This window comes from Drosophila mojavensis, unplaced genomic scaffold (assembly GCF_018153725.1).
Source record: "Drosophila mojavensis isolate 15081-1352.22 unplaced genomic scaffold, ASM1815372v1 contig_19, whole genome shotgun sequence".
In the NCBI taxonomy this organism is placed as follows: Eukaryota; Metazoa; Arthropoda; class Insecta; order Diptera; family Drosophilidae; genus Drosophila; species Drosophila mojavensis.
In genome coordinates, this window is record NW_025318726.1 from 2,434,480 (window position 1) to 2,458,308 (window position 23,829).

The window sequence follows — 23,829 nt, forward strand, 5'->3', positions numbered from 1 at the left end:
CAAGATGCGATTGATTTATTGTACAGATATGGGTATTATATGTATATATTTATTACACACTGTGTTTATTTGCTCCTTATGAGCTACAATTTTATTTTAATTTTAATATACTACTGCACAGTAGAATACAAACTGTTGGGATAGGATAATTTGATCAGGCTTGCTGCCTCCTAATGGCTTTATAAGTAAGTTTATATCTAAAACTTATCTGGCTCTTTCAGAGTCCATAGTTTTAATTGCGCGGTAGCGGCATGACTGCAATTGAGATATAGATGACAGTCACAATAGCTGGGAAACCCATGAACATTTAATGCATTGAAAAGGATTACATCTATTCCTTGCACCTGATTGTTTTGCCGCAGTTGCCCCTAATGTTCCTCTTTTGCAAGCCGACTATATGTTTTGCTAGTTGATTACGGTGCACATCGCTGTTCAGGTGTGTTGAATTAAATTAGTGTTGGTATTAATGGTGAAAACAAAAATAGTTGTCTTGTTTATCAATATCTGTTGTGAGGAGACCTAGGTCATCTACATCACTGTCTACACGATGCCCGCTATCAAGTGACTCACGTGCCCATTTCAACTTGTGAATTGGTTTCAGCATCAACACATGTATAATCAGATTCGATTTACCACATACTTCACATTGATTATATTCTTTACTTTTTAACTAACCTTAATAATAACTCAGTCTTACTCGGTTTGCCACACCCTCCTGATATATTTATTCACCATATCATTTTGATCATGGGAACGTGTAGAAAAATGTGAACATTATATTTAAACCTTATAATAAAAGTATTTTGTTATTAGCTTATTCAAAGTATTTTTTTCTTATTATAAAGTAAAGTTTATTGATTTATAAACACATAAGAGTATATTGCACAAAGAAGAGTACATATCATAGCGCATTTCTTGATTCGAGACATTAAATTAAACGCATCACTGAACTTCAATGCTCAACAACTGGGCATCCGAAAGCATTCGGCAAGTGGCAGAGCAGCCCTCGAAGATCGTGCTTCGAAAAATGCCCATATAAGAAATTCGCTCGACTATAAAAAGGCGTGCTGAGCAGATGTCTCGAATAGTTGATTTCCAGCTGTGTTTCATTACGGACAAAAGTTTGGATAATTACCAGATTACCATTTTTATTCCATTTGCTGCCTGTTCTTTGTTCTAAAAGACATTTAAATATCGTTCCTTTGATCCTCTTATTGCTGTATCCATAAAAATAAAATATGGTAAGTCAATCTCAAATATGTAAGTTAATTTTTTTTTTTTTAATTTTAAATGAAGATTGTAAGTTTTGTTGATTCACGATTTAATTCATTTTTCATTTTATTTTAAAACTTTCAATTTTAAATGGGAAAAATTACATTTTTATACTTTACTGTGAAAGTAAAAAAAAAATCAATAAACTTATAATATTTATTTCAAAATCGAAATATATTTTCCCTATATTTAATATAACGCTCAATTAATTATATAATTCTTGAATTAATATTGAAATTTATAATTTATAAATAATATATATTTAAAAGAATTATCATATATTAAAAAAATTTATTTTTTAAATATATATGTGTACATATTTAATAAATCAGTAATAAATAATGATTTATAGTATTTAGCTAACATACGATTGCTATAAAGTAATAATAATTATGACTCCAGACTCCTTTGCATTTCTATGATATCATCTAAATATACACAAGGCTTTATTGTGTTTCATATACAGAAATAATTAAATAAGTTTACAACTTATTAAACAATATAATAATTTTACATTTTACTGATGGACTCAGATTTATTTTGTATATTTATATAAAATAATTGAAAAACTCACTTTTTATATGTATATACATTATTCGTATAATTCTATATATACATTTATATAAATACTTACGAAAATGTGCCCACACCTATATATTGATAGAAGTACTTCACGGTCTGCTGAACTGCACATTTCTATGTAGTTCTATATTAAATTATCTTCTTTTTATTTGCAGAGGGAGTGCATTTCAGTTCATATTGGACAAGCTGGAGTTCAGATTGGCAACGCTTGCTGGGAGTTATACTGCCTGGAGCATGGAATTCAGCCTGACGGTCATATGCCCTCTGATAAAACAGTTGGTGGTGGCGATGATTCCTTCAATACTTTCTTTAGCGAAACTAGTGCCGGAAAGCATGTGCCACGCGCAGTGTTCGTCGACTTGGAGCCAACTGTGGTTGATGAGGTGCGCACCGGCACCTATCGCCAGCTGTTCCACCCGGAGCAGTTGATCACTGGCAAGGAGGACGCGGCTAACAACTATGCTCGTGGGCACTACACGATCGGAAAGGAGATTGTGGACATTGTGCTGGATCGCATCCGCAAGCTGGCCGATCAATGCACGGGTCTTCAGGGATTTTTGGTTTTCCACTCATTCGGCGGAGGAACTGGCTCCGGATTCACATCGTTGCTTATGGAGCGTTTATCAGTTGATTATGGAAAGAAATCCAAATTGGAGTTTTCCATTTATCCAGCACCACAAGTAAGTGACATAAATAATTGATGATATAATCAGAAAAATCTGTGTGAACACACCCAAAATTTACATACATATATAGAGTACATTTATGTTCATATATGTATGTATTTTTAACACATTATTTCGTATCGTTTCAAGGTTTCAACTGCTGTCGTTGAGCCATACAATTCGATTTTAACCACCCACACCACCCTGGAGCACTCAGACTGCGCATTTATGGTTGACAATGAGGCCATATATGACATTTGTCGTCGGAACTTAGACATCGAGCGACCCACCTATATGAACCTAAATCGCTTAATTGGCCAAATAGTTTCCTCAATAACAGCATCGTTGCGCTTCGACGGAGCACTCAATGTTGACCTAACAGAGTTCCAAACCAATTTAGTCCCCTACCCACGCATTCATTTTCCTTTGGCTACATATGCTCCCGTCATTTCCGTTGAGAAAGCTTATCACGAGCAATTAACTGTGGCTGAAATAACAAACGCTTGCTTCGAGCCCGCAAACCAGATGGTCAAGTGTGACCCAAGGCATGGCAAGTATATGGCATGCTGCATGCTCTACCGCGGTGATGTGGTGCCTAAAGATGTGAATGCGGCCATCGCAACAATCAAGACCAAGCGCTCAATTCAATTCGTCGACTGGTGCCCAACTGGCTTCAAAGTGGGCATCAATTATCAGCCACCCACTGTGGTGCCTGGCGGCGACTTAGCGAAAGTTCAACGTGCGGTCTGCATGTTGTCCAACACCACGGCCATTGCTGAGGCCTGGGCTCGATTGGATCATAAGTTCGATTTGATGTATGCCAAGCGTGCTTTTGTTCACTGGTACGTGGGCGAGGGCATGGAGGAAGGTGAATTCGCCGAAGCTCGAGAGGATCTGGCTGCACTTGAGAAGGACTATGAAGAGGTCGGAATTGATTCCACCACCGAGGTAGACGAAGGTGACGAGTACTAAGAGATGACGTATATCTAAAGAAGAATCAAGTAGAAGAAGGATCATATTTCACACTCTGCATAACAAACCTACGATTTTTTACAACAAAATAAATAAAATCTTTACTAAAATATGCAAATCAATATGCAAAACATTTATTTATATATTTTATATGTTTATTTCTTCTTCTTCCATCATTATTTAACACAAGTACTCAAATAATTTGATATTTTCTGATTTCTTATGAAGAGTTATTTGAGTTTTTGGAAAGAAAGTTGTTTAGCCAAGTTTCGATGACCGGCAGATTCTCTTCACTCCACAGAACTTCTTCTTTTATGTTCCGAAGTGACTTTTCTATTATATGTTGTGCGCTTCCGAATTCTCCAGCATGCTCTTCATAAAGCTGCTGCACCATGTTGTAACCTTTTTGAGTTAAAAAGAATCCAGTGGCCGAGCCTATCAAATGGTCCCACAAGTTCGTATTACTTATTAATCTGAAAATATAATATTTAATTAATTATATATATGCTTTTAGATATTGTATATAATTATAGATTCAATTTGATTTGTTATTTGGGGAAAATATAGTTAATTTTAATATTTGTGTTTCTAAGTTAATTGAAGTCTTATAAAAAATTCGATCAGGCTTGCTTTTAAGCAATATAATGCCAGTAACCTTTTAGCGTTTTTTTATTATATTTATAGAAATTCAGGAATATATAGATTTTTTCCGATTTTCTATATTGCCATTATGCTTGGCGATTTTTATTTTTCATTTTTCGTGAGAGAAGTCAACATCATTCTTACAGATTTTTCTCATTCGCAGTAGGCGAGGGTATAGAGTGCTGTTGTCTATCATAAAAGAATATCTGCAGACAATTGAATTTTGAGTTTACAAATTTTGAAAGATACAAATTAATAATCAATAATTAATATATTAAATTTCGAGAAAATTTATAATTCTGCCTTAAAAAAAAAGAAGAAAAAAATAATTGAAAAATTTTCCATATTTTTTTAAATTTAAATTAAATGGAAAATAAATAATATAATGTATTCCAAAGTTTTTAAATAAAATCTTTGAGTCAAAGTTATTCCATTTATAATCAAACATTTACGAGCATATATATAATTTTGTTAAATAATTTTGCACTAAGCATTTATGTGCTTTTATATCAGTTTTTGTTCATCTAAATTAATTTCTATTAAATCTCTCAATTATAAAATATATCATTTATTATATACTCTTCTTTTTTCTTAGTGATCGGACAACAAATACTCTACTACTCTACTATCTAATATTTTTATTTTTAAAATATAATCTATATACGACTTTATTTCCAGTTAGTAAAATATGAATATAAATGTACTTACTTCTCTCGTATCGTCGTCCAGTTGCTAGATAAGAATTTTAATAATGTGTAATGGCCACTGGAGGTAGCCGTGAGTGAGGAGTATATTAGGAACTGATCGTTTTCGGTAAAGTTGGAGTTGTCTCCTAGAGTCGATTGCTCTAGCAGTCGAATAATCTTCTCAGGCTGCGTTGGACAACCGGCCAGAGTCTTCAATAAATAAGTTCGCTCGTTCTGCTTACGTGATTTTGGGAATTGAAGGACTCGCTCTATGCCGAACTGAAACTCTTCCATGGATCCCCATTTAAAAATGGGACAAATATAATGATTTGGCACTCTGGGATAATGAAAGGATTTACAAAAAATACTATGTGGATATGGATAGGGATACTGACGGATTCTCCAAGTTTGGATCGGGTAGGTGTTGCCAGACACTGAACGCATTTTTTGCTTCTTCTATACAGGGTCGATAACCGGCGCCACACAAAAATCTCTTGGTCAATGAGCGCAAATCAGTTTTCCAGTTATCTTCGCCTTCTGTTTCCGCACCCAAATCTTCATATAAAGGTGTAAGCAGTATTAAGACATATTCCTGAAAATAATAAACTGTGCTCTTATTAATGCTGTTCGCGTTTTATGCTGCACATTTTGTTAGTTGCCTCAAATCTCTTATGGACTTCTGGCATATCAATATGCCGACCAATTTGATCAATAAACGTGAACACCGGATTCCATACAATGTGATTTCGTTCAAATTTCATAAATAGTGTCATGTTGAGGGCCGTTGCAAAACTCAAATCGCCAGCATATGCGAGATTCCAAGCATCGTGCAAAAGTTTTGACCTGAAAGCGTAAAAAGTGTACATATCGAACAATTTAAACTTGCACTGAGCACAGACTTACCATATTTTATAGAACTCATAGAAATTTTTTTAACTATCAGCAGGACTTAATTTGAAATACATGCAGTTGGAAAAGGATTTTGGAAGCTCACCTCGTGTAGGTTGGAACCAGAGCTCGGCCGATTTCAGTTTGTAAAAAGTTGGAGAGCATTTGCCAATTTCGTTCATCGTAATTGACTGGAAATGGACCTATTTCTTCTTGGTTGACAATAATAAATTGGTCACTGGGTGGCATGTTATCAATTGTCATTTCCCGAGACCTTTCCATCCACACGTATGGAGTGCAATTTGAGAAATTGAGTGCATCTTGGCGATTCAGAACAATTGGAATCCACCAAAGCATTTTCTCCTGTTCAGGCACGTCGTGTGGTCTCTCCCTGAGGTAGAGTTTTTGCTGTACCACTGCGGTTTGTTTCTCATAATCTCTGCGAACAGTTACGACAGGTAAGCGATGAATTGCAAACCACGAGTCGACAATGTCGTCCACATGATATTGACTGTTTAGCGTTCCATCCTTTATCGCCTGCTTGGTTAGCGCACTCCAAAGATCATTTCCAACAAAAGTCTTAAACTGATGCTCTTCAATGAATGTTCTGAGACCCCTTTGGAACGAGTCTTTGCCCAAAGTAAAGTTTAGCATGCGGATAACAAGCTCTAATTTGTACGATATTGTCTCTTGCTTCATTGCTGTAATGCGGGAATGGGGGTATCTTTTACTAAACTCGTAATATATTGAATATAGCGTCGTCATAGGATATTTGCCATTGAACTCGATGCCACCATCTATCTATATATATATTTTATTTATTGCAATTTGCATTTGTATTTATGAAATGTTATTTCTCACCTTAAAGACAATATCTGCAGCTAAGAAGCTGGCCAGGGCCTTGTTTAGATGGGCATCAGTCCACCACTCAGGAGTCACCCACGAGCCTATCCATTGATATATCAACTCCTGTGCTATGTCATAATAACGATTTTGCGTAAGATCGCTTTCTCTATTCAAAAATATTATCAATTATTAATACATTTTTTATGTTTTAGGGAGTTGTTATTACTTAAACAGCAGAAGTCCCCAATTATCTACGGGGCGCACTACTTGTAGCTCAGGAATGACAACCACATCGATTTTAGATAAAGGCAAAGATATATCAAAATATCTTTGAATTGCTTTGTGAACAATTATAACTTTTTGATGGATTTCCTAAGAAATATACCAACAAATTTAAAAACATAATTTAAGATTATTATAATTATCTTTACCTTAAATTGGTTTGCATTATCTTCAAATCCCCAAAGACTTAATGCTGGTTCTGTTTGGATTGTTGAATCTGCATCAAGTTTAATCTCATTTTGTAATTTTATAAGATTTGCCGTCACAAAACCAAATGTAAAGGCAGACATCGGAGGGGTGGTATCGAAATAGTCAATTACATGATCTTTTAATGTAGAGCTGCAATGAAAAATACAAAACTATATGCATTATAAATGTATATATGCTTTCCAGATATGACGTTTAAGGATATAATTTAAGTTGCATTTCAGTAAGGATACTGAAAGCCAAAGACCAAAGGTTGACAATGATATTAGGAAGATGTGAGTGGAGAATGTAATCTTTTTTATAAGACTCCAATTTTTCATATGATTTCAATTTTTTTTTAATGTTTGGGTATACAATTTACAATCTTTAAACAAATGGAAAATGTTTAATTAGTTTTAAAGCAACAGGTTCTTGAATATTATGGATTAGTTTGAATTAAAATTATTTAAAGAAGATAGAGGTAAATTAACTCAGTAAATTAAAGCATTTAAAATTATATTTCAATTTATATAAAAATAAAGTCTCTCTTAGCTTTACTTTTACTCTATTGCTATTATTGTTATCTCTGAAAACCAATTTGATTGCAGTTCTATTTTTAGCTGATTAAGTCTTCTTCATTTTCATTATTATTAATTTATTAATTTAAGATTTCTTTAAACATACTTCCCATATTACACATGATTTTATACTTACTGATTTATCGTTCGATTAAGCGGAGTGTTGAAAATCGTAATTAAATGGCTTGGTCTCGTAATGGAGACCGTAAATGGAACCTATAAATATAATTTATTTGTAAATAATATTTAATAAATATTTTTAATTTCTATTAAGAATACTTTGAATCCGGGTTCATCGAAGCAGGGAAACAGCCGTCGAGCGTTATTCGGTCGTAGGTAAGTGGCTAAATAAGTCCAATTTGAATAGGATCCTTTGAATAGTCCTTCGCCACTCTCCCAAATGCTTCCTTCAAACGGAATTTCCAAAATACATTCACTGCCTTGTTTAATGGCTTCTTTCAGGTAAATGATATAGATTGTCTTCTTCGGAAATCGACTCCCACGCACAACTGATATGTTTTCAGATAACTGCGAATCACTAAAGAAACAGAATTGATGAATATTCAATTTCATATTTGACCCTCAAGCCATGACACATACCTATTATTTGTATTTATTTTTCGTAGTACAATTTTCTTGTCATTTATATCCAAATTAAAGTGAGCGTGAATCGAAATTTTCTTTGAGTCCGATTTCCACGTCAAATTCATTTTTATATTACCAGAGAATGTATTTTCTTCAATTTTCGGTTCTAAATAAATATCATAGCTCTGGGGAATAACATCTTTCGGCAGTCGGTCATCAGTAATTAGCGGATAGGAAGCTGATGGGTCAATGCTGCGTTTAACGGTAACCTAAAAGACAGTTTTTTTACGAGTTCAAAGTAAATGTCTACTGGGATTTTAGGACTTGAGAGCATCAAAAAGAAGAGCAACGAACCTTACAAGATTATCTCAATTCGTTGCCCTGAATGAATGGTTAAATAATAGGAAAATCTCATTAATATCATTGAATTAATATAGTTCTTTAAGAACAGATCTTTTAAAACATTTTAGGCTGTAGGTAAAATCTAAATGTTATATGTGTAAAATGTTTGCAACTTACATGAACTGTTTCGTAAACAGAAAACAGTAAGCAGAAGTATATTAGCACACTGTATCTTTGCAACTTAAGGATTCCCATTATCCTAAAAAAAATTAAGATAATATTCAAAATAGGTAAAAGTCTTACAGATAAAGCACAAGTTGTATATGCATTTGATATGGGTAACACTATGTCATAGTTCGTAAATGGAAGAGCTTAACTATTAAAAATTTACAGGTATTATTATACAGTTAGTTGCTTCACTAATTCTTGCACATTTTCAACTCTTTAGTTAAAATTCCATTTTGAAAGCTGATTTATTAATCTTTTCTTTTTAACGAGAACAAAATTAAGTTGATAATCTATTTATCTTACTGTTTTTCATTAGCATTAGCATTTTCATGCTCTACGGCTCGACTCAACCACGATCGAAAAACAGTAAAAATTTTTATAAAATCATATTATTTATAGACTAAATAACCAAAACTTTTATCAATTTAAAAAGGAGTTTAAATATTTAAATAGTTTATACACAAATCAATATATAATATCATACTTTTATGATATTTTACTATAATCATTCAAAAGTTAACAGACCATAATTTCAAGTCTCCTATGGAATGAAAGATTTCTTAGTTGGTGTGCCGGAAAAGAAACAAACACTTTAAAAGACGAGAATGGATATGAAGAAATGTTTCAATTTGTTTGACTCATTCCATCTCGCTACTGAAATTCGTAAAATTCACCAATTGATTATATTCCCTATCTACACCATATTTTAATAACAAGAAGAAAATTTAGAAAATTCGTTGAAAAAAAAAAGACAAATATCTTGTTAAGCCATTTCTAGTCACATTTTTATTTGTTTTTTATTTATGCGGCTGCGGTTGAAAAATGCGGCAAACACATAAATTAATTATATACTCAGAAAATAAAAATAATAATTTCACTTACAAATATTTTAAAAAGTAGTTTAAATTTGCTAACAATAAATCATTTTCCGGCTAGAAATTTAAGTCAATATATTTGAGAAATCAAGTTTAATCTATTTTTACTATTTTTATTATTAACAACGAAACTAAATACCCGATTTGTTCATTCAAATGTAAGGGGTATAATACACACATTTGATAAGAGAGATAAACAAACTTAACTGAATTGAGATAAAGAATGAAAAGATAACTCGGACTGCGTTTTTGTTTTTAGATGTTAAAGATAAATCGTAAAGTGCTGTGCGCATCTATTGATGCTTTCTGGCTTCTTAAAATGCCTAAGCGATTCGTATTACTCCTACTCGTGTGTCTGCATATTTCCTGTACTTTAACCAAAAAGGTCATAGCTGAGTCAGAGATCATGTTCCATAACTTTAAAGTCTATTCCTTGACCATGTGCAGGTTCAGAAATGCGAAGACAACATTTCGGAGACAAGCGAAGGCACAGCATATTGGAAATTTCGAGGCACGCGTTACACAACCTCCGAAGACTTTCTTTGCTGGAAGGAAAGTGGCGAAGTCTTGGTGCGCGAATGCAACACAGCTACTGGACAGTGGGTGCCAGAGACTGTCGTGTGCAACCAGAGAGAAAGACATCAGACGTATTGCCCAGAGGACTTGGTGGAAATCAGGGATCAAGATGGTGATGTTCTATGTTTAAAAGTCTCGTCGAAGCCTCAGAAGTATGATGACAGCTTTTGCCAGGGGGCAGATCTAATTTTCCCACACAAATTATCTGAACACGCAGCTGTAAGTTTTACCAAGTTCTTGAACGAGAGCAAACTGACCGAGTATTGGCTGCCAGTTCAACGCGAGAGTAGCTATTTGCCATTTAAGATACGCCTGCCCGGTGAGCAGTGGGGGGAGGTGGTGGATGATAAGACGAACATCTTAGATTTTAGATCTGATAAGAAATGCATGTCCATACGCTATTCTCCCCAGGGGCAAAACAAAAACCGAAAGATACCGAAGACCGACTTTAGCCAAAAGATTACGGGCTGTGATGAATTATTGCACGCGATTTGTGTGTTTGAAGGTGACCTCACAACGAGCTCAGGCTGCCCCAAAGGACAAGGCGCTCTTAGCTATCGTCCGAGTGAATGCTATGGGGTGGAGTGGCAAAATTTATCAAATAATCCACAAGATGAGATACGCATTAATGAATATTTCCGGAAACGTAATACTTTGAGGTTGGTCCTAAAGCACCTGCCCAAGGAGCAGAAAAAAGAATTCTTTCAAGTTGGCAATTTTGCTGACAGATTTAACGAGGAGTACGCGATCACAATGAATAAGGACGAGGTGGTGCGAGTTGTTCATCTTGAAAATAATTTGAAATTTCCGTTTCTATATAAAAGACAAATCACCACTCAGGCGAACCCTGTTCAACTAATGCTGAAATTCGACGCAGCTTTGCAGGAATTGATTCTAGTGGTTTACAATGGGGAGTATCTGTGGCGCATCAATGAAGACGATGATGGCGTTAGGTGCTTCTCCAACGCTGACTATGAGCTTCAGCGAACCGCCAAAATTGACCTTATTTGGGAAAATAAAGATAGGACCAAGTCGATCTTTAAAGTCAAGCTGGTAGGCGAGGGTCCAGGCGAATATTGGTGTGAGGGACACACGATTTTTGACTTTCATTTGGTGACTAGTCCCCGCGTAGTGGCAGAGAAAGAGAGACGGGGGCATTCCTTTGCAGTGAGGCTGAATGTCAATTGCACAGTTAACAACAAAAATATTTATGAGAACCTGTGCAGAAATATCAATAAAAACTCAAAAATACTTGCCAAGAATGTACTAGCTGAGCTGCGTAGGAAAAGCAAAGAATTTTCCCGAGATCTAGTTATACATAATGCACGTATTATGCGTATCGAAAAGATTACGGCTCAGGATATGGAATGTTGGGTCCACTTGACCGCCTCGCTAAAGAACTCGGCAGTGGATAATAGCGAGGAAGAAAGTAGCGAAGAGAACGATAGCTCTGAGAATGACGATCAGGTCAGGCACGATACCTCGGTTCGCATGACAGTATGGAACCTGTTGAAGGAGGCGATATCGGCCTACACCCACTGTAAGAATACTGTAGTAGTACGAAGCACAGAGTATTGCTTTCCAGATACGTTCCGTTTGGACAACGACGAAACCTATCAGTGGAAGCAAGCGGAGATCGGCCAGGTGGGCACCTTATCGAAATTGTGTCTGCAGAGCAATGGAATGCCTTACACCCGGAAATGCAATGGCAACTTCATAGAGGGTGCCTATTGGGAGGCGCTGAATGAAAATCCCGTATGCGAAGCGCACAAAACAGATTTGAAAGTCACCAAAACCCTGTACAACTTGTCAAGCTCCAAAAAGCTAAAGACCTCTCCGGAAAAAATGGTAAAGCAAGTCAAAAATATTTTACAAGATAATGCCAAAAAGTTTATACCTGTCGACATACATTTTGCTGCCAATATTGTTCAGGTCTCCGTGCGCAATCTGGATAATTATATTCTGAGCTTGACGACAAATACAACAACCATTGAGGAGCAAATTCGAGCCTACACAGCTTTCAAGGAAACTACGCAGGATCTTATACATATTTACAACTATTTAATAGATGTCAAAGAAAAGACGTTGAAAATGTCTGCCAAATTGAACTCAACCAACAAGCTGCTCGAGGCATTTGAAAACGCCTTATCCGCGCAGTCCGTATTGCCGGACCTGAGAGGAATTGGTAATTCCAATGAACTCGAGTCAAGTTCGGACTTTGAGGTATTGGACTATGACGATATTGGCGTCTCTGTGAAAATATCGCCCAATTTATTATATTTCATACTTAATCCGCTAATTGCGAATATTTCCGGAATCGCAATGTTCAAAAACAATAACGACACGGAGCTTCCGTATTCATTGAAAGGTGCTTTTCGAAATGAGCACTATCGCTTCCTGCAGTCCAATCATCAAATAGAGGATTTTATCAACGAACCTGACCTGCAATTCGCTACCTATGTCCCAGAGAATCTTCTATCACAATTGGACACAATTTTGAATGCAAATAATATTACGGAAATCACAAATACTATTGTGGTCATCAAAGTCTACTCGAACGACAAACTCTTCCAATCACAAGCAAATCAGACTGCCCAATCTGCATTGGGACGGGTCGTCTCAATATCCTTGCCCGGACACAGTACGCAATTGCCTGAAGATTTGCCAATCGCCTTCCGCAACTGGCAGAGTGATTCATTGAAGCACAATACAACTACAGATATGTGTAGCTATTGGAACTTTGAGAGTTGGGCCTCGGATGGTATTAGGCAGGAATCGAATCGCTCAGATATCAGCTCTGATATTGTGCTCTGTCAGGTCAGCCATCTGACTCCATTTGCTTACCTAGTGGGCTTCAATTTTACAGTGGAGGAATCGGATGAGGCCAATGTGCGACCAAATCATGGCCAGGCTCTAGACATTATAACAGTTACGGGCTGTACTTTATCGCTACTGGGCATATCAGGCATATTTATAACGGCTGCAATATTTAGTTCGTGGCGCCAAAAGCCATCGTCTAAGGTTCTACTTCAACTGTCGGCTGCTATCGCTTTGCAAATGATAATTCTCTGCTTTATCAACACTGAAGAATATTCCCTGCACTTGATTATCAACAAGATCATACCCAGTTGCGTTGCCATTGGAGCCCTACTCCATTACTCCGTATTGGTTCAGTTCTTCTGGATGATATTAATCGCCTATTTGCAGTTTAAGCGATATGTTCAAGTATTCGGCGGAGGTCGACCGAACAGATTTTTCATGAAAGCAACGATCTTCTGTTGGGGCGTACCTCTCATACCCGTAGTGCTAGTGGCTGTGCTAGACCATGATTCGTTTAGTAAGGGTCCCATCTGCTACCCCTCCGGCTATGCTCTTTATTTTGGAATAATCATGCCGATTTCAATCATTATAATTGCTAACTTTATAATCTTTTGCCTTATCATATATAATATATTGGCGAGCTCGACCCTTCCAATCAGGCGCAATGACACTCCCGTTTTAATATATCAGATACGTCTGTCTGTACTGCTATTCTTCCTATTGGGCTTTACGTGGTGCTTCGGTATTCTATCCTCCATAAAAGCTGGAATCGTATTCTCATACCTTTTCAGTCTGACAGCAACACTGCAAGGGTTCGTTATCTTTTTATACTTTATTATCTTAGATCCTGTCACGCGACGCATGTGGTGCAAATTTGTTTGCCAACTTTGCTCGAATGACAAAAGTTTCCTTCAAAGTTCCAGTTCTGATAAAGACACTACGCAAACATATTAATCACTTCTGCATGTATTTTGCTTATAATATTTTCTTAATAATTTAATATTGTTATGCGTTCAGTTATATTACACATATATTTATTGTACGAATAATTTATACCATTGTAATGATAATAATTCATGAATAAACCAATTTTGTGAAAAAGCACGTTTTTTATATCGAATTTAAGGAGTCAGAATTAAGGAGACAAAATTCTATTTAGTTATTGTTGAATGATGGAAAATTTATTCAGCAATTCCTGGATTAATAGCTAAGGGCAACTGAATTTAAAATACTTTTTTACAGATACGTTAAGGCACATATGAGATTAAATGAGCACTGGAGATGGACATAAAAAGAAGACAAATATATTAAAAACAAATATTTCATTTTTTAAATTATAAATAATTATATTTTTTTTTTTTTTTTTGTGATAAATGCTATTTTATATATAAACAAAAAAAATCCTTATATGTTTGGCATAAACTTTTACTAATCAAATTTGTATTTACTATCGAGTTAAAAGCAAATAAGAATTTGAGTAAGTAGTCATAATTCTTTAGTAAAGTTCATTTTATATTCTGTGTGTAAAACAACTCCTTCTTTTTATTCATGCCCCTTAGAGTTCAATGAGTCACTAACTAAATTTGGATGAATAATGATCTGTGACTGTAAAAGAAAGTTAGTTCCGCACTCACTCTGACTTGTTTGCACGCCTTGACTAATCTTTAATTATCTCAACATTTATTTATTTAGCTTATCAAGCTAACTACCAACTAATTTATAACGGAATCTATTTTTTTCAGCCCTTAAAAATAAGTATAAGCATTATTAAGAGAGATGAGAATGACCAAAGCTTTAAACTATCCATTTTATATGTGGTGCTGTAGAAGGTATATATCCGTGTTGAGTTTTAATAACCGACTTTGAAATTTCACAAACTCCTTCTATTAAAGTTAATAATAAATGTTGTAAGTATCAAGTGCTATTATTAGCATATCATATTGAGAAAAATGACCCAAATGAACTGAAGAAAAATATTGACATTTAAAAACATTTTTCACTCCCTGTTTATTTAGTGAGCGTTCACATTGAGTCCATTATACTGTGGAACTGACGATACTATACATACGATTCGCTCTATAAATACGTTTATAGCTTATATATATTTCAACAGAAACAAATTTTGAGCACACACGTTGGAAAAGTCCAAGTTTCACTCTTAGTTCAGGAATCAATACTGGGCTTCGAGAGTATATACCGACACGTTTGAGAGAAAATCTTAAACTAAAAGCCTCGGGCATAGTAAGTTTCTTTTGCCCATACTACGTGAACTACGTATATTCATATTATATCAGATTATGACTATCACCAGTAATTTAGCCGCTTGACCACAATAGTCCAATTTAAGGCTAATAAATGTTGTCAATTGAATTCAATTACGCTGACCTCTGGTTTACACTTATTTTTGAATTTGGGAGAGCTTTGCATTCCTAGTTGAATTCCATTACTGAATGAGCAAATCCGAAATCTGAAAACTAATTCCATTTTGTGGGATAAACTAATTAAAGGAAGCGTTAACCTTTAGCAGAGTAACAGCATAAATATATATTTATGATGCATATATTTATTATGCAAAGAATGAACATTTATTCCTGTGAAAAATAATGAAAATCACTGAAAAGCCATACGTATTATATGGATGGTTGACATGCTTATTGTCAGAGCCTTGGCCTTTGCTGGCTGTTTCTTCCGGGCTACCGAAAATAATTTGTATTTTAAAGTGCCTAGTATATTTTGAGAAAACAAGTAAGAATGTCTAATCGGATCAACGATCCGATCAACTACAAAATACTCATTCATTAACGGTCAGGGCTGGAATCTTTCAAAAATTTCGGATTTGTCTAACTTAAATCAGTACAGCCCAAAAATAAACGCTGCGACTAGTTGAGAGAGTTCATGAATGGTGTCAGCTCCATTTGTACTGAAACAAGGAATTCTGCTGGAAGATAGCCAACATTCCGTATTTTTTCCTTGTATTCTTACCATTATCACACCTACGATCCTAATCACAATAATATGCTCAAAGGCATCTGTAATTAACCAGTTGAAAAGAGAAAAGAGAATTTGCAATGATAAATTGATTCCTCATCTCAATAACTAGGAAAATAATTAGATTACAATTTTCCTGTGAAATTAAATAAATATGTATTTATTCGTATTTATGTGATAAAAATTAATTGAAGTTGGATATTTGTTCGAGTATATATCTTAGCGACTAATATTGTATTCTGTCAGGAGAATGAATTCAATTCCTTAAGTTATTGCGACATTTTTCGAGAATATCTTTGCGAATAATATTGTAGTCTGGATGTAATTTTAAGACCTGCTGGCAAATATTAACAGCGTCAGCATACTGTTTCTTCTTCATATTATTTAATGCCAATTTGTAGCCAATGTGTGGCTTAGAGTGACCACAGCTATCCCAGGCTTTTTGGTATTGCTTAGCAGCATCCCCATAGGACTGTAGCTTTTCTGAAATGTATCCGCCCAGTTCATAGGCTTTTGTACTTGATTTGTTGTACTCAAGGACTCGCTCTACAAATGTCTCTGCAACATCGAATTTGTTGGCATGAATATAAATGTCAGCCAACAGTAACCAGCTTCGCTCTAAGTACTCGGCCTCCTCATAGTTCCAGCTGAGACGGGCTATACGTTTAAGTTGATTTTTCGCACGTTGCATTTGCTTCAGTTGAACTAGAGCCAATGCTATAGCATATACTACAGTAACCATTAAAGGATTGCCTTCTTTCTGCATAAGCTCAGTTAAGTCCTTTAGTGCTAATTGCACTTGAACTTTTTGCTTTGACGCCATTTGCAAAAAATTCCAATAAATTCGACGATTCAAGGTGTTTTCATAGACATCTCCAGCTCGAGGACGCATTTCTTTAAGTAAACGCTCGGCTGTTCGCAAGGCGATTAAACGCGACTCACTGAATTCACCGCTATCTCCCGCGTCTAAAAGATCATTTGCATTCGGTATCTCTCCATCGGGATTTATGCATATTTCAATCATGTTTACCTTTGCTTGCTGACCCCAGATATGATCTCTACGAGATTGATTGAAGTAGCGTAAAGCACTGTTTAAATTACCATTGTACCAATCGAATAATCCCTTACAATATGCATATCCGGTTGAATTTTTAGACTGCAATGAGGCCTGTTCAGCACGTTCTAAGAAAGGCAGACTCTCCGACAATGTACCAGAACGTCTCATAACCTCAATTAGTCTGGCCAAAGCTGTCCAGTTACAAGGCTGAGATAATAGCAGCTGCGAAAAATGATATGCTGCATTCTTAAATTCCATCTAAAAATTAAAATAAATTTAGTTATATTATATATGTGTAAATGATTCTTCGTTAATAAATAAAAAAAAAAAAAAAAAAAACCTAAAATTATTTACTAACTATTCTAAATTTTAAAGATACCTTTCTGAATGATAAATCTGCCATTAATACTGACGCAGTCTCGTTATTGCCATCAATTTGAAGTATCTGCTGACAAGTATTGCGACACAAATCCATTTCCTTAGACTCCATTTGAAGATGTGCCAGAGACACTAAAATCTCAAGATCATTAGGAGTGTATTTAACGCACTCCTTAAAATGATATATTGCTAGCTCGCTGTTCTTGATTTTAATGGACTGTTGAGCAATTAGAATACATATCCTAAAAAAATACAAATACAAAAATGATTTAAATTGATTGTAAGGAAATTAGAAACAAATTAAAAATAAAAAAATGCATATAATAAATAAATGTTACTCATTATTAGTTAGTTTATTTATTTTATTTTTATTTTTAGTTTAGTTCTGTATGTCAAAGCTTCCGCTTCTCATAGACAATAATGCCAAACTTTCGAAACTTCTCTCATTTAAGAAATATAGACGGTTTAAAATCAAACACAAGAAAGATAGTAACCTATGAACTGAAACGTAACTAATGGAAACATCTTTAAAGTGTTATCGATAGTTTTGTTGGCTTCTTCGATTACCTAGAGTTTCGATATTTCATTGACAATCGAGCACCCTTAGAATGAGCTGCCATCGCTAACAGTGGAAACAAGAAATAGTTTTATTAAGAAATTGTGAAGTTTGAGTTGCTATGGCCGACGAATTACAAAACTACAAATGCCAATTGCAGCAAGTGAGTATTTGTGTAGAAAAAATATTGTAGTGCGCGTTAAAATGTACACTTTTCGTAGGTATACGCATATATAAGACTATTTACAAATTATGTTTGCTCGCATATACATATATACATACGTATGTATATACGTACATATGTATTTCTCATGTATGTTTGAATATGCTAATAAATCTGCAAAACAATTTGTGATAAGCTTATGTATGTATGTAAATATATATACAAGTATATATATGTAAGTCTTTAATTGTATATACAAAATAATTGTTTTGCGCTCTTTTTATAGGTCGAAGCTGCCCTTCAAACAGATCCCAGCAATGAAGAACTCTTGAAATTAAAAGACGATCTTGAAGAGGTTATTAAACTAACGCGAGACTTGATAAAAACTCAACTTGAAGAGCAACGAAAATCATCGTACGTAGAACCATCTTCTTCCAAAACAGCGTCGTCAAATTACTTTGACGAAATTGAAGCTGCTCTTTTAGAAGCTGAAAAACTTGTTACATCCGCGAAAGTTTGGAAAATCGGAGACAAGTGCCAGGCGAAATGGACAGAGGACGGCCAGTACTACGACGCAACGATTGAGGGTATAACTGGGAAAGGTGAAGTAAGTGTTATCTTTGAAGCCTATCAAAATCGTTCTACAACTACAATAAATGAATTGCGTGAGCGCACAACCCGCAATGAAGTATTTCCATCAAATAAGTATGAAATTAAATTGAATTTTGTTGTTGTTCGCTTATTAATCTGAATCTTTCCGCAGACGGCATCGACCCAATCAAAAAGAATATTTAAAGAAAAGAAAACAGAAAAAACAGCAGCGCTTTAAAGATTTAGAAGAAGAGCGCGAATCTGACAAAAATAAATGGCTTAGTTTTACGACAAAGAATCAAAAGAAACCAGGAATGAAAGTGAATAGTATATTCGCATCGCCCGATAACGTTAGTGGACGAGTTGGAATCGGAACATGTGGAACGGCTGGTAAAGCAATGACCGATTTTACGGTTGGCGAAAAATATCGCAAAGGTCTGTAGATTCATAAGACTTTGTACGCATTAAATAAAAAGATTTTTCATGTTCACTGCTAGACGTATACAATTGTCTGTATTGATTTCAAATATGCTGTACCTCACGTTAAATATTATTAACTAAGCTACAAAACAGATGAAACAAATCAGACTAGAGATTTCGAATAACTTGGCACCAATGCTAAAAGAAATACGCCGATTTCTAAACAGTCATATTTATAGACAACGAACATAGTTTATCCTGCTTAAGAGTCTTACCAAATACAAATATATTACTATAAATATCATATAAGGGGATCTCTGTACATTTGTGAAGGAGAAACATAACATAATTTGTCAAATCACGATATTGAGCCATCGGACGTAAGGCAGAACGGATGCAGACCATGCAATATCCAAAATTTGCTATTTATACTACTAAGCACTTTTGCAGAAACAACATATTGCGATAAATTGAAAGCTGGCTTGGTGGACAGTATGATTTTGTTCACAGTCAACAGCTTGATATGTAAGTTCCAAATGCAAGTCTCTTACCTATACTATTTGACCAAGCTTATTCGAAAGATAGTTAAATAATATATATATATGATAGTCAAAAAGTCCGTACTTACTTTGACAGAATTTTGGACTGTTCGTAAAGGTTTTCAACATGGCCAATGGTGCATAGCTTATGCACGCGATATTGATTGTCTCGGGCACGTTGCAGGGTTTTTAGCGATTCAGGAATATTTCCAGACTTCTCATGGATGCGAGCCAGTAGTAACAGCTGTTTGGTTTGCAGCTGCAGTTCTTCGAGACTGTCCTCATTTCTAAAACCCAAATTTTGCAATAAGATCCAATGTAATACGTTTCATATCAAACTTGATTCAACTGATAACTCACGCATTTTGTTTGTCGCTATCGCTTAATATATTTGCAGCGTTCTGGAATTGCTTTAGTTGCAAAAACAACTCGGCCAAGTCTAGTTTTAGGACAGAATATCCCGGATTCTGTATTGCCTCATGATAGTACTTGAGAGCTTTTGTATATTGATGGGTTTTGACGTAGGATCTACCCAGTTTTCTAGCAAGTAAGGCATTCGTCGGACAAATACTGCAAGCCTTTCGGTATGCCTCGATTGCCATATCCGATTCTATAATATTGAATAATCAATGTATTTTTGAGTGAAATTCTAGAATATTTATGGCTGACCTTGGATGGATAAATAGGCCTCTCCTAACATTAAATAACTTCTAGGTTCCGGTCGAGCTTCAACTAATTCCTTGAAGCATTGCGAGAATGCATTCCGATTTTTCTGATACTTCAGGTAAATGTTGGCTAAATGTGTTTTTGCCTAATATAAATGTGATTAAATAAGTTATATAAAATAAGTTATATTTGATATAATATTTAATACAAAAGTTTGCTTATCTGAGATTTGAAATTTGGAAACAGGAGCCTGGCGATATTGTTTTGTAGATTTATCCTTTTCATTCAGATTTCACTATGCCACTTACCTGTATATAATAGGACTGATCCGGTTTGATTGTAGACAAGAGATTTATAGCTTCGGTAACATTGCACTTCTCAAGCATCAGTTGTGAATGGGCAATGACTAAGCGTCCCATCTCGGTTGTTCCATTAAATTCCTCAATGGCAGACTGCAGAACGCGCTCGCTTTCAAAAATACCCTGGACATCGCCCATTTCACGCAGCACATAGATTAGCTCAATGTATATAGTCATTTTGTCAGAGCTGGTTATAGTGTTGTTGTCCGTCGGCGCAATGTAATCATGCCTCTGGCCTACAGTCGACATCCCGCCCACCAATTTCAGTGCAAGCTGAAAACTCTGGTGAGCCTCGGATAGCTTCTGCTGATGCTTAAGTATGATGCCCTTTAGCAAATGATACATGGGCCGCTCGCGAACTGTGAAATTCTGTGCCAAAGCCAATTCCAAGTACTCCAGGGCCTGAAAGTATTGCTTCTTTTCCACGAGTACTTGGGCCAATAGTAGATGGGCTTCAGTGAAAGTGTCTCCGAATAAATTCAGAATGTGCTGCAGGCGGCTTATGGCTTTCGAATGCTCCCCGGAAAGAAACTCCAATTTCGCTTGCAGAAAAAGTGCCTGCAATAAGACAATCATCAGTGCTTGTCTGATGGAAATGTTGGAATTAAATATTTACTCCTTGGTGTCCAGGACATATGTGGAGTACGATGTCCAGAATATTGAGGCTGTGCTTAAGCGTGATATGCAAGGATTCCGGGCCCAGATCCAAGTCATAGTAAACTTCCTTTATTGGAGCCGGAGTATGTCGAATTAGCTCTCCACATATATCCAGCATAAAGTCGGGATTCATGGAGCACACATATTCAACGCCATAGGGCAATGCATTAAATTTCTTAAAATGTATCTCCGCTGCTTCGACCAACAATTGCACGGTCGAGGCTTCCTGCTCCTTCGAATCGGCCAGCAAAGCAGACATATACATAACCAAGGGTTCGGGCTTGTAGTCCGTGAGCTTCATGAGATATGACAACTGCTGTTGAATCTGCTGTCTGCTCTCCAAGTCGCCGCGATATTTGAGTTTGCATAAAGTTAGGCCGCAGAGCGCATCGAAGTTGGTGCTGTCGACGTTGCATGCCGAGCGAAATGCTAGTTCCGCATCGGGAACATCGTCGATCAGTAGTTTCTGATAGCCCATTTCTGTTAGGATGCTCACGTTGCCAGGATTCAGTTCGTTGACCTTTTCAATGCAGCGCAGTGTCAGCTTGAGCAGTTCTTTGTTTCGCGAGCATATGCGAGAGAAAAGCTGGCATATTTCTACAACTAGGGTAAGATTACTCGGCTCAATGCGCTCCACGGAAACTAAAAGTTGTTGCAGTGTAGCCGCCGCGGCCTTAAAGTTGCTCTCGCGCACGATGTTCAGCATGCCCCTAGTGCGCAGAGCTGCCACGTTGAAGGGCTCCATATTGACGACCCTGTTGGCAGTATCTAGCGCGTTGTCCCAGTCGAGTGCGGTCAGCTGGGTTTCCATTTTCTCGATGAGAGGAATGCTTATGTCCGGAAACCGCATGCTGAGCTTATTTATCACCGACAGAGCCGCATCGAACTGCCTCCGCTGTTGAAAGAACCGCACGAGTGCCAAGGATGCGTCAATATTCTTGCCATTGCTGCGGGCAATGCAACCTTCAAGCGTACTCTGCCATTTCCCATTGCCAGTCTGATGCGCACTCGACGAGAGCTCACACCATGCTTTCAAGACGAGCGCAGCATCACTATTGCCGTCTATTTTCATAGACCTCCCAATATAGTCTAAGGCCCCTTCGAGCTCCCCCACTAAGTATAGAAACACAGCCGTGTAATAGCATGAGCCGGAGCTGAGATTATTACCTCCGTGCTCTACTCGCTGCTCAAGTGCGTCAATCGCATCGGTGTCCATTAGACGACAGTGTTTGTGGGCGTAAATAAGGGTCATAGTGGCCGAAAAGCCCAATTCCGGGTCGTTTTTTAACGGGTTCAACTCCCGAATACACTCCTGCATGTGATTGCCCAGGGCGAGGGCAATACCATTGAACAATCTAAACTCTGATTGCATTGGGAACTTGGCCAATCCGTCCAAGGACGTTTTCTGCATTGAATTATAGAAGCGCAATCTTCCATAATACAGAACTAAGCTCTTAAAGTCATTGGAGTCCATGTTGATGCTTGGGTTTTGGTTTATTACAAAATTTCACATTTATCACAAAATATACTTAAGGAAATGCGGTTCGTATTTCTTTACGTAACGGGTTACAAACGGGCACGAAATTTTTATTAGCAGATCATGTTGTATCGCATACTCCAATGCTGCCTGCAAAGAGACACAGACATTACTTTTCGTTCAACAATAATTAGATATCACATTAAGCTTAAATATTAGTCTTAGTTAAGCTGGTAATCACTTTTCAATTGTAATGTTTTATATTATTGGGCCCGAATGGCTTTACGGCGCAATAGATTTTGCCAAGTTTGTGTTTGTTCGCTAGTTATCATGGCAACAGCTTATGGCAAGCGACTAGGGTATACAAATACCTTAGATAATAGCTTCCCAAGACCTTGTCCATTTAGTTTGTCAGGAACTTTAGTATGGGTCACATACATGATTCCATTGGCAATATTATATCTCAAATAGGCAATCTCGTTATCCATCTTTATGAAAAATTTACTATCATTATGCTGTACATTTACTAATGAACCCATACATTTAGAATTGCTAGGCGACATAATGCTTTGTAGTGCATTTGCTCTGGTTAAATTGGTGAAGTTGCGACTTCTGAGTGCAATGCTTGTAAAATGTAACATACTTGACATTTTAAATGAGTTTAAACGAAATTGCTTTATACGGCTATACATCAATCTTGATAAGGAAAACATCTTATATATTCTACGACACCAAATACCACTATTTCCCAAAGCCTACAAAAATACGGAAACAATTTTGAATATAGCAAAATAAAATACCCTAGCTCTAATTATTTTTCGTATTTTGATAGTTATGGCTAAGACAAACACGATCAAAATAAAAATATATATATATGAAAGCACTGATAATGCGATGTTTTCACTGTGCACATCCAAATAGTGTATCGATATGGGTATCGATTTGCCAATGCA

At 36.2% G+C, this 23,829-nt stretch overlaps 5 protein-coding genes across 11 annotated transcripts; 3 read left to right on the top strand and 2 right to left on the bottom strand.

Moving 5' to 3' along the window:
* The first annotated feature begins 1,075 nt into the window (after nt 1-1,075).
* On the top strand, nt 1,076-3,613 carry LOC6572313 (tubulin alpha-2 chain). Its single transcript, XM_001998416.4, has 3 exons — nt 1,076-1,241; nt 2,010-2,534; nt 2,670-3,613. Exons 1-3 carry the CDS (start codon nt 1,239-1,241, stop codon nt 3,489-3,491), a joined length of 1,350 nt encoding a protein of 449 aa, XP_001998452.2. The 5' UTR covers nt 1,076-1,238; the 3' UTR covers nt 3,492-3,613.
* Nucleotides 3,614-3,624: 11 nt separating this feature from the next.
* LOC6572311 (aminopeptidase N) lies at nt 3,625-15,262 on the bottom strand. Of its 2 annotated transcripts, none has more exons than XM_015166331.3 (13): nt 15,160-15,262; nt 8,704-8,785; nt 8,200-8,453; nt 7,879-8,137; nt 7,736-7,815; nt 6,985-7,174; nt 6,780-6,925; nt 6,569-6,719; nt 5,814-6,508; nt 5,479-5,662; nt 5,215-5,411; nt 4,842-5,156; nt 3,625-3,964 (listed from the first exon to the last, which is right to left on the bottom strand). In XM_015166331.3, the coding sequence occupies exons 2-13, from the start codon at nt 8,779-8,781 to the stop codon at nt 3,712-3,714; spliced, it is 2,802 nt and encodes a 933-aa protein (XP_015021817.1). In that variant the 5' UTR covers nt 8,782-8,785; nt 15,160-15,262; the 3' UTR covers nt 3,625-3,711. The 2 variants fall into 2 exon arrangements, with proteins under 2 accessions (XP_015021817.1, XP_015021818.1); XM_015166332.3 differs by having other exon boundaries at nt 15,094-15,240.
* On the top strand, nt 9,692-14,126 carry LOC26528033 (adhesion G-protein coupled receptor G4). Of its 2 annotated transcripts, XM_015166334.3 has the most exons (3): nt 9,692-10,014; nt 10,077-12,053; nt 12,138-14,126. In XM_015166334.3, the coding sequence occupies exons 1-3, from the start codon at nt 9,889-9,891 to the stop codon at nt 13,977-13,979; spliced, it is 3,945 nt and encodes a 1,314-aa protein (XP_015021820.3). In that variant the 5' UTR covers nt 9,692-9,888; the 3' UTR covers nt 13,980-14,126. The 2 variants fall into 2 exon arrangements, with proteins under 2 accessions (XP_015021820.3, XP_015021821.3); XM_015166335.3 differs by having other exon boundaries at nt 9,693-10,014; nt 10,077-14,126.
* An 882-nt stretch (nt 15,263-16,144) lies between the features above and the next one.
* LOC26527311 (tetratricopeptide repeat protein 21B) lies at nt 16,145-23,778 on the bottom strand. Of its 4 annotated transcripts, none has more exons than XM_032729518.2 (8): nt 23,677-23,778; nt 21,359-23,026; nt 20,692-21,300; nt 20,387-20,528; nt 20,078-20,327; nt 19,807-20,004; nt 17,450-17,690; nt 16,145-17,328 (listed from the first exon to the last, which is right to left on the bottom strand). In XM_032729518.2, exons 2-8 carry the CDS (start codon nt 22,871-22,873, stop codon nt 16,270-16,272), a joined length of 4,014 nt encoding a protein of 1,337 aa, XP_032585409.1. In that variant the 5' UTR covers nt 22,874-23,026; nt 23,677-23,778; the 3' UTR covers nt 16,145-16,269. The 4 variants fall into 4 exon arrangements, with proteins under 4 accessions (XP_032585409.1, XP_015021812.1, XP_043863714.1 ...); XM_015166326.3 differs by having other exon boundaries at nt 23,520-23,768; XM_044007779.1 differs by having other exon boundaries at nt 23,418-23,766.
* Nucleotides 18,045-19,260, top strand: LOC6572312 (survival of motor neuron-related-splicing factor 30). 2 transcript variants are annotated; one of them, XM_015166329.3, is made up of 3 exons: nt 18,045-18,167; nt 18,454-18,872; nt 18,931-19,260. In XM_015166329.3, the coding sequence occupies exons 1-3, from the start codon at nt 18,126-18,128 to the stop codon at nt 19,199-19,201; spliced, it is 732 nt and encodes a 243-aa protein (XP_015021815.1). In that variant the 5' UTR covers nt 18,045-18,125; the 3' UTR covers nt 19,202-19,260. The 2 variants fall into 2 exon arrangements, with proteins under 2 accessions (XP_015021815.1, XP_015021816.1); XM_015166330.3 differs by lacking the exon at nt 18,931-19,260 and having other exon boundaries at nt 18,049-18,167; nt 18,454-18,581; nt 18,653-18,768.
* Nucleotides 23,779-23,829: the final 51 nt, after the last annotated feature.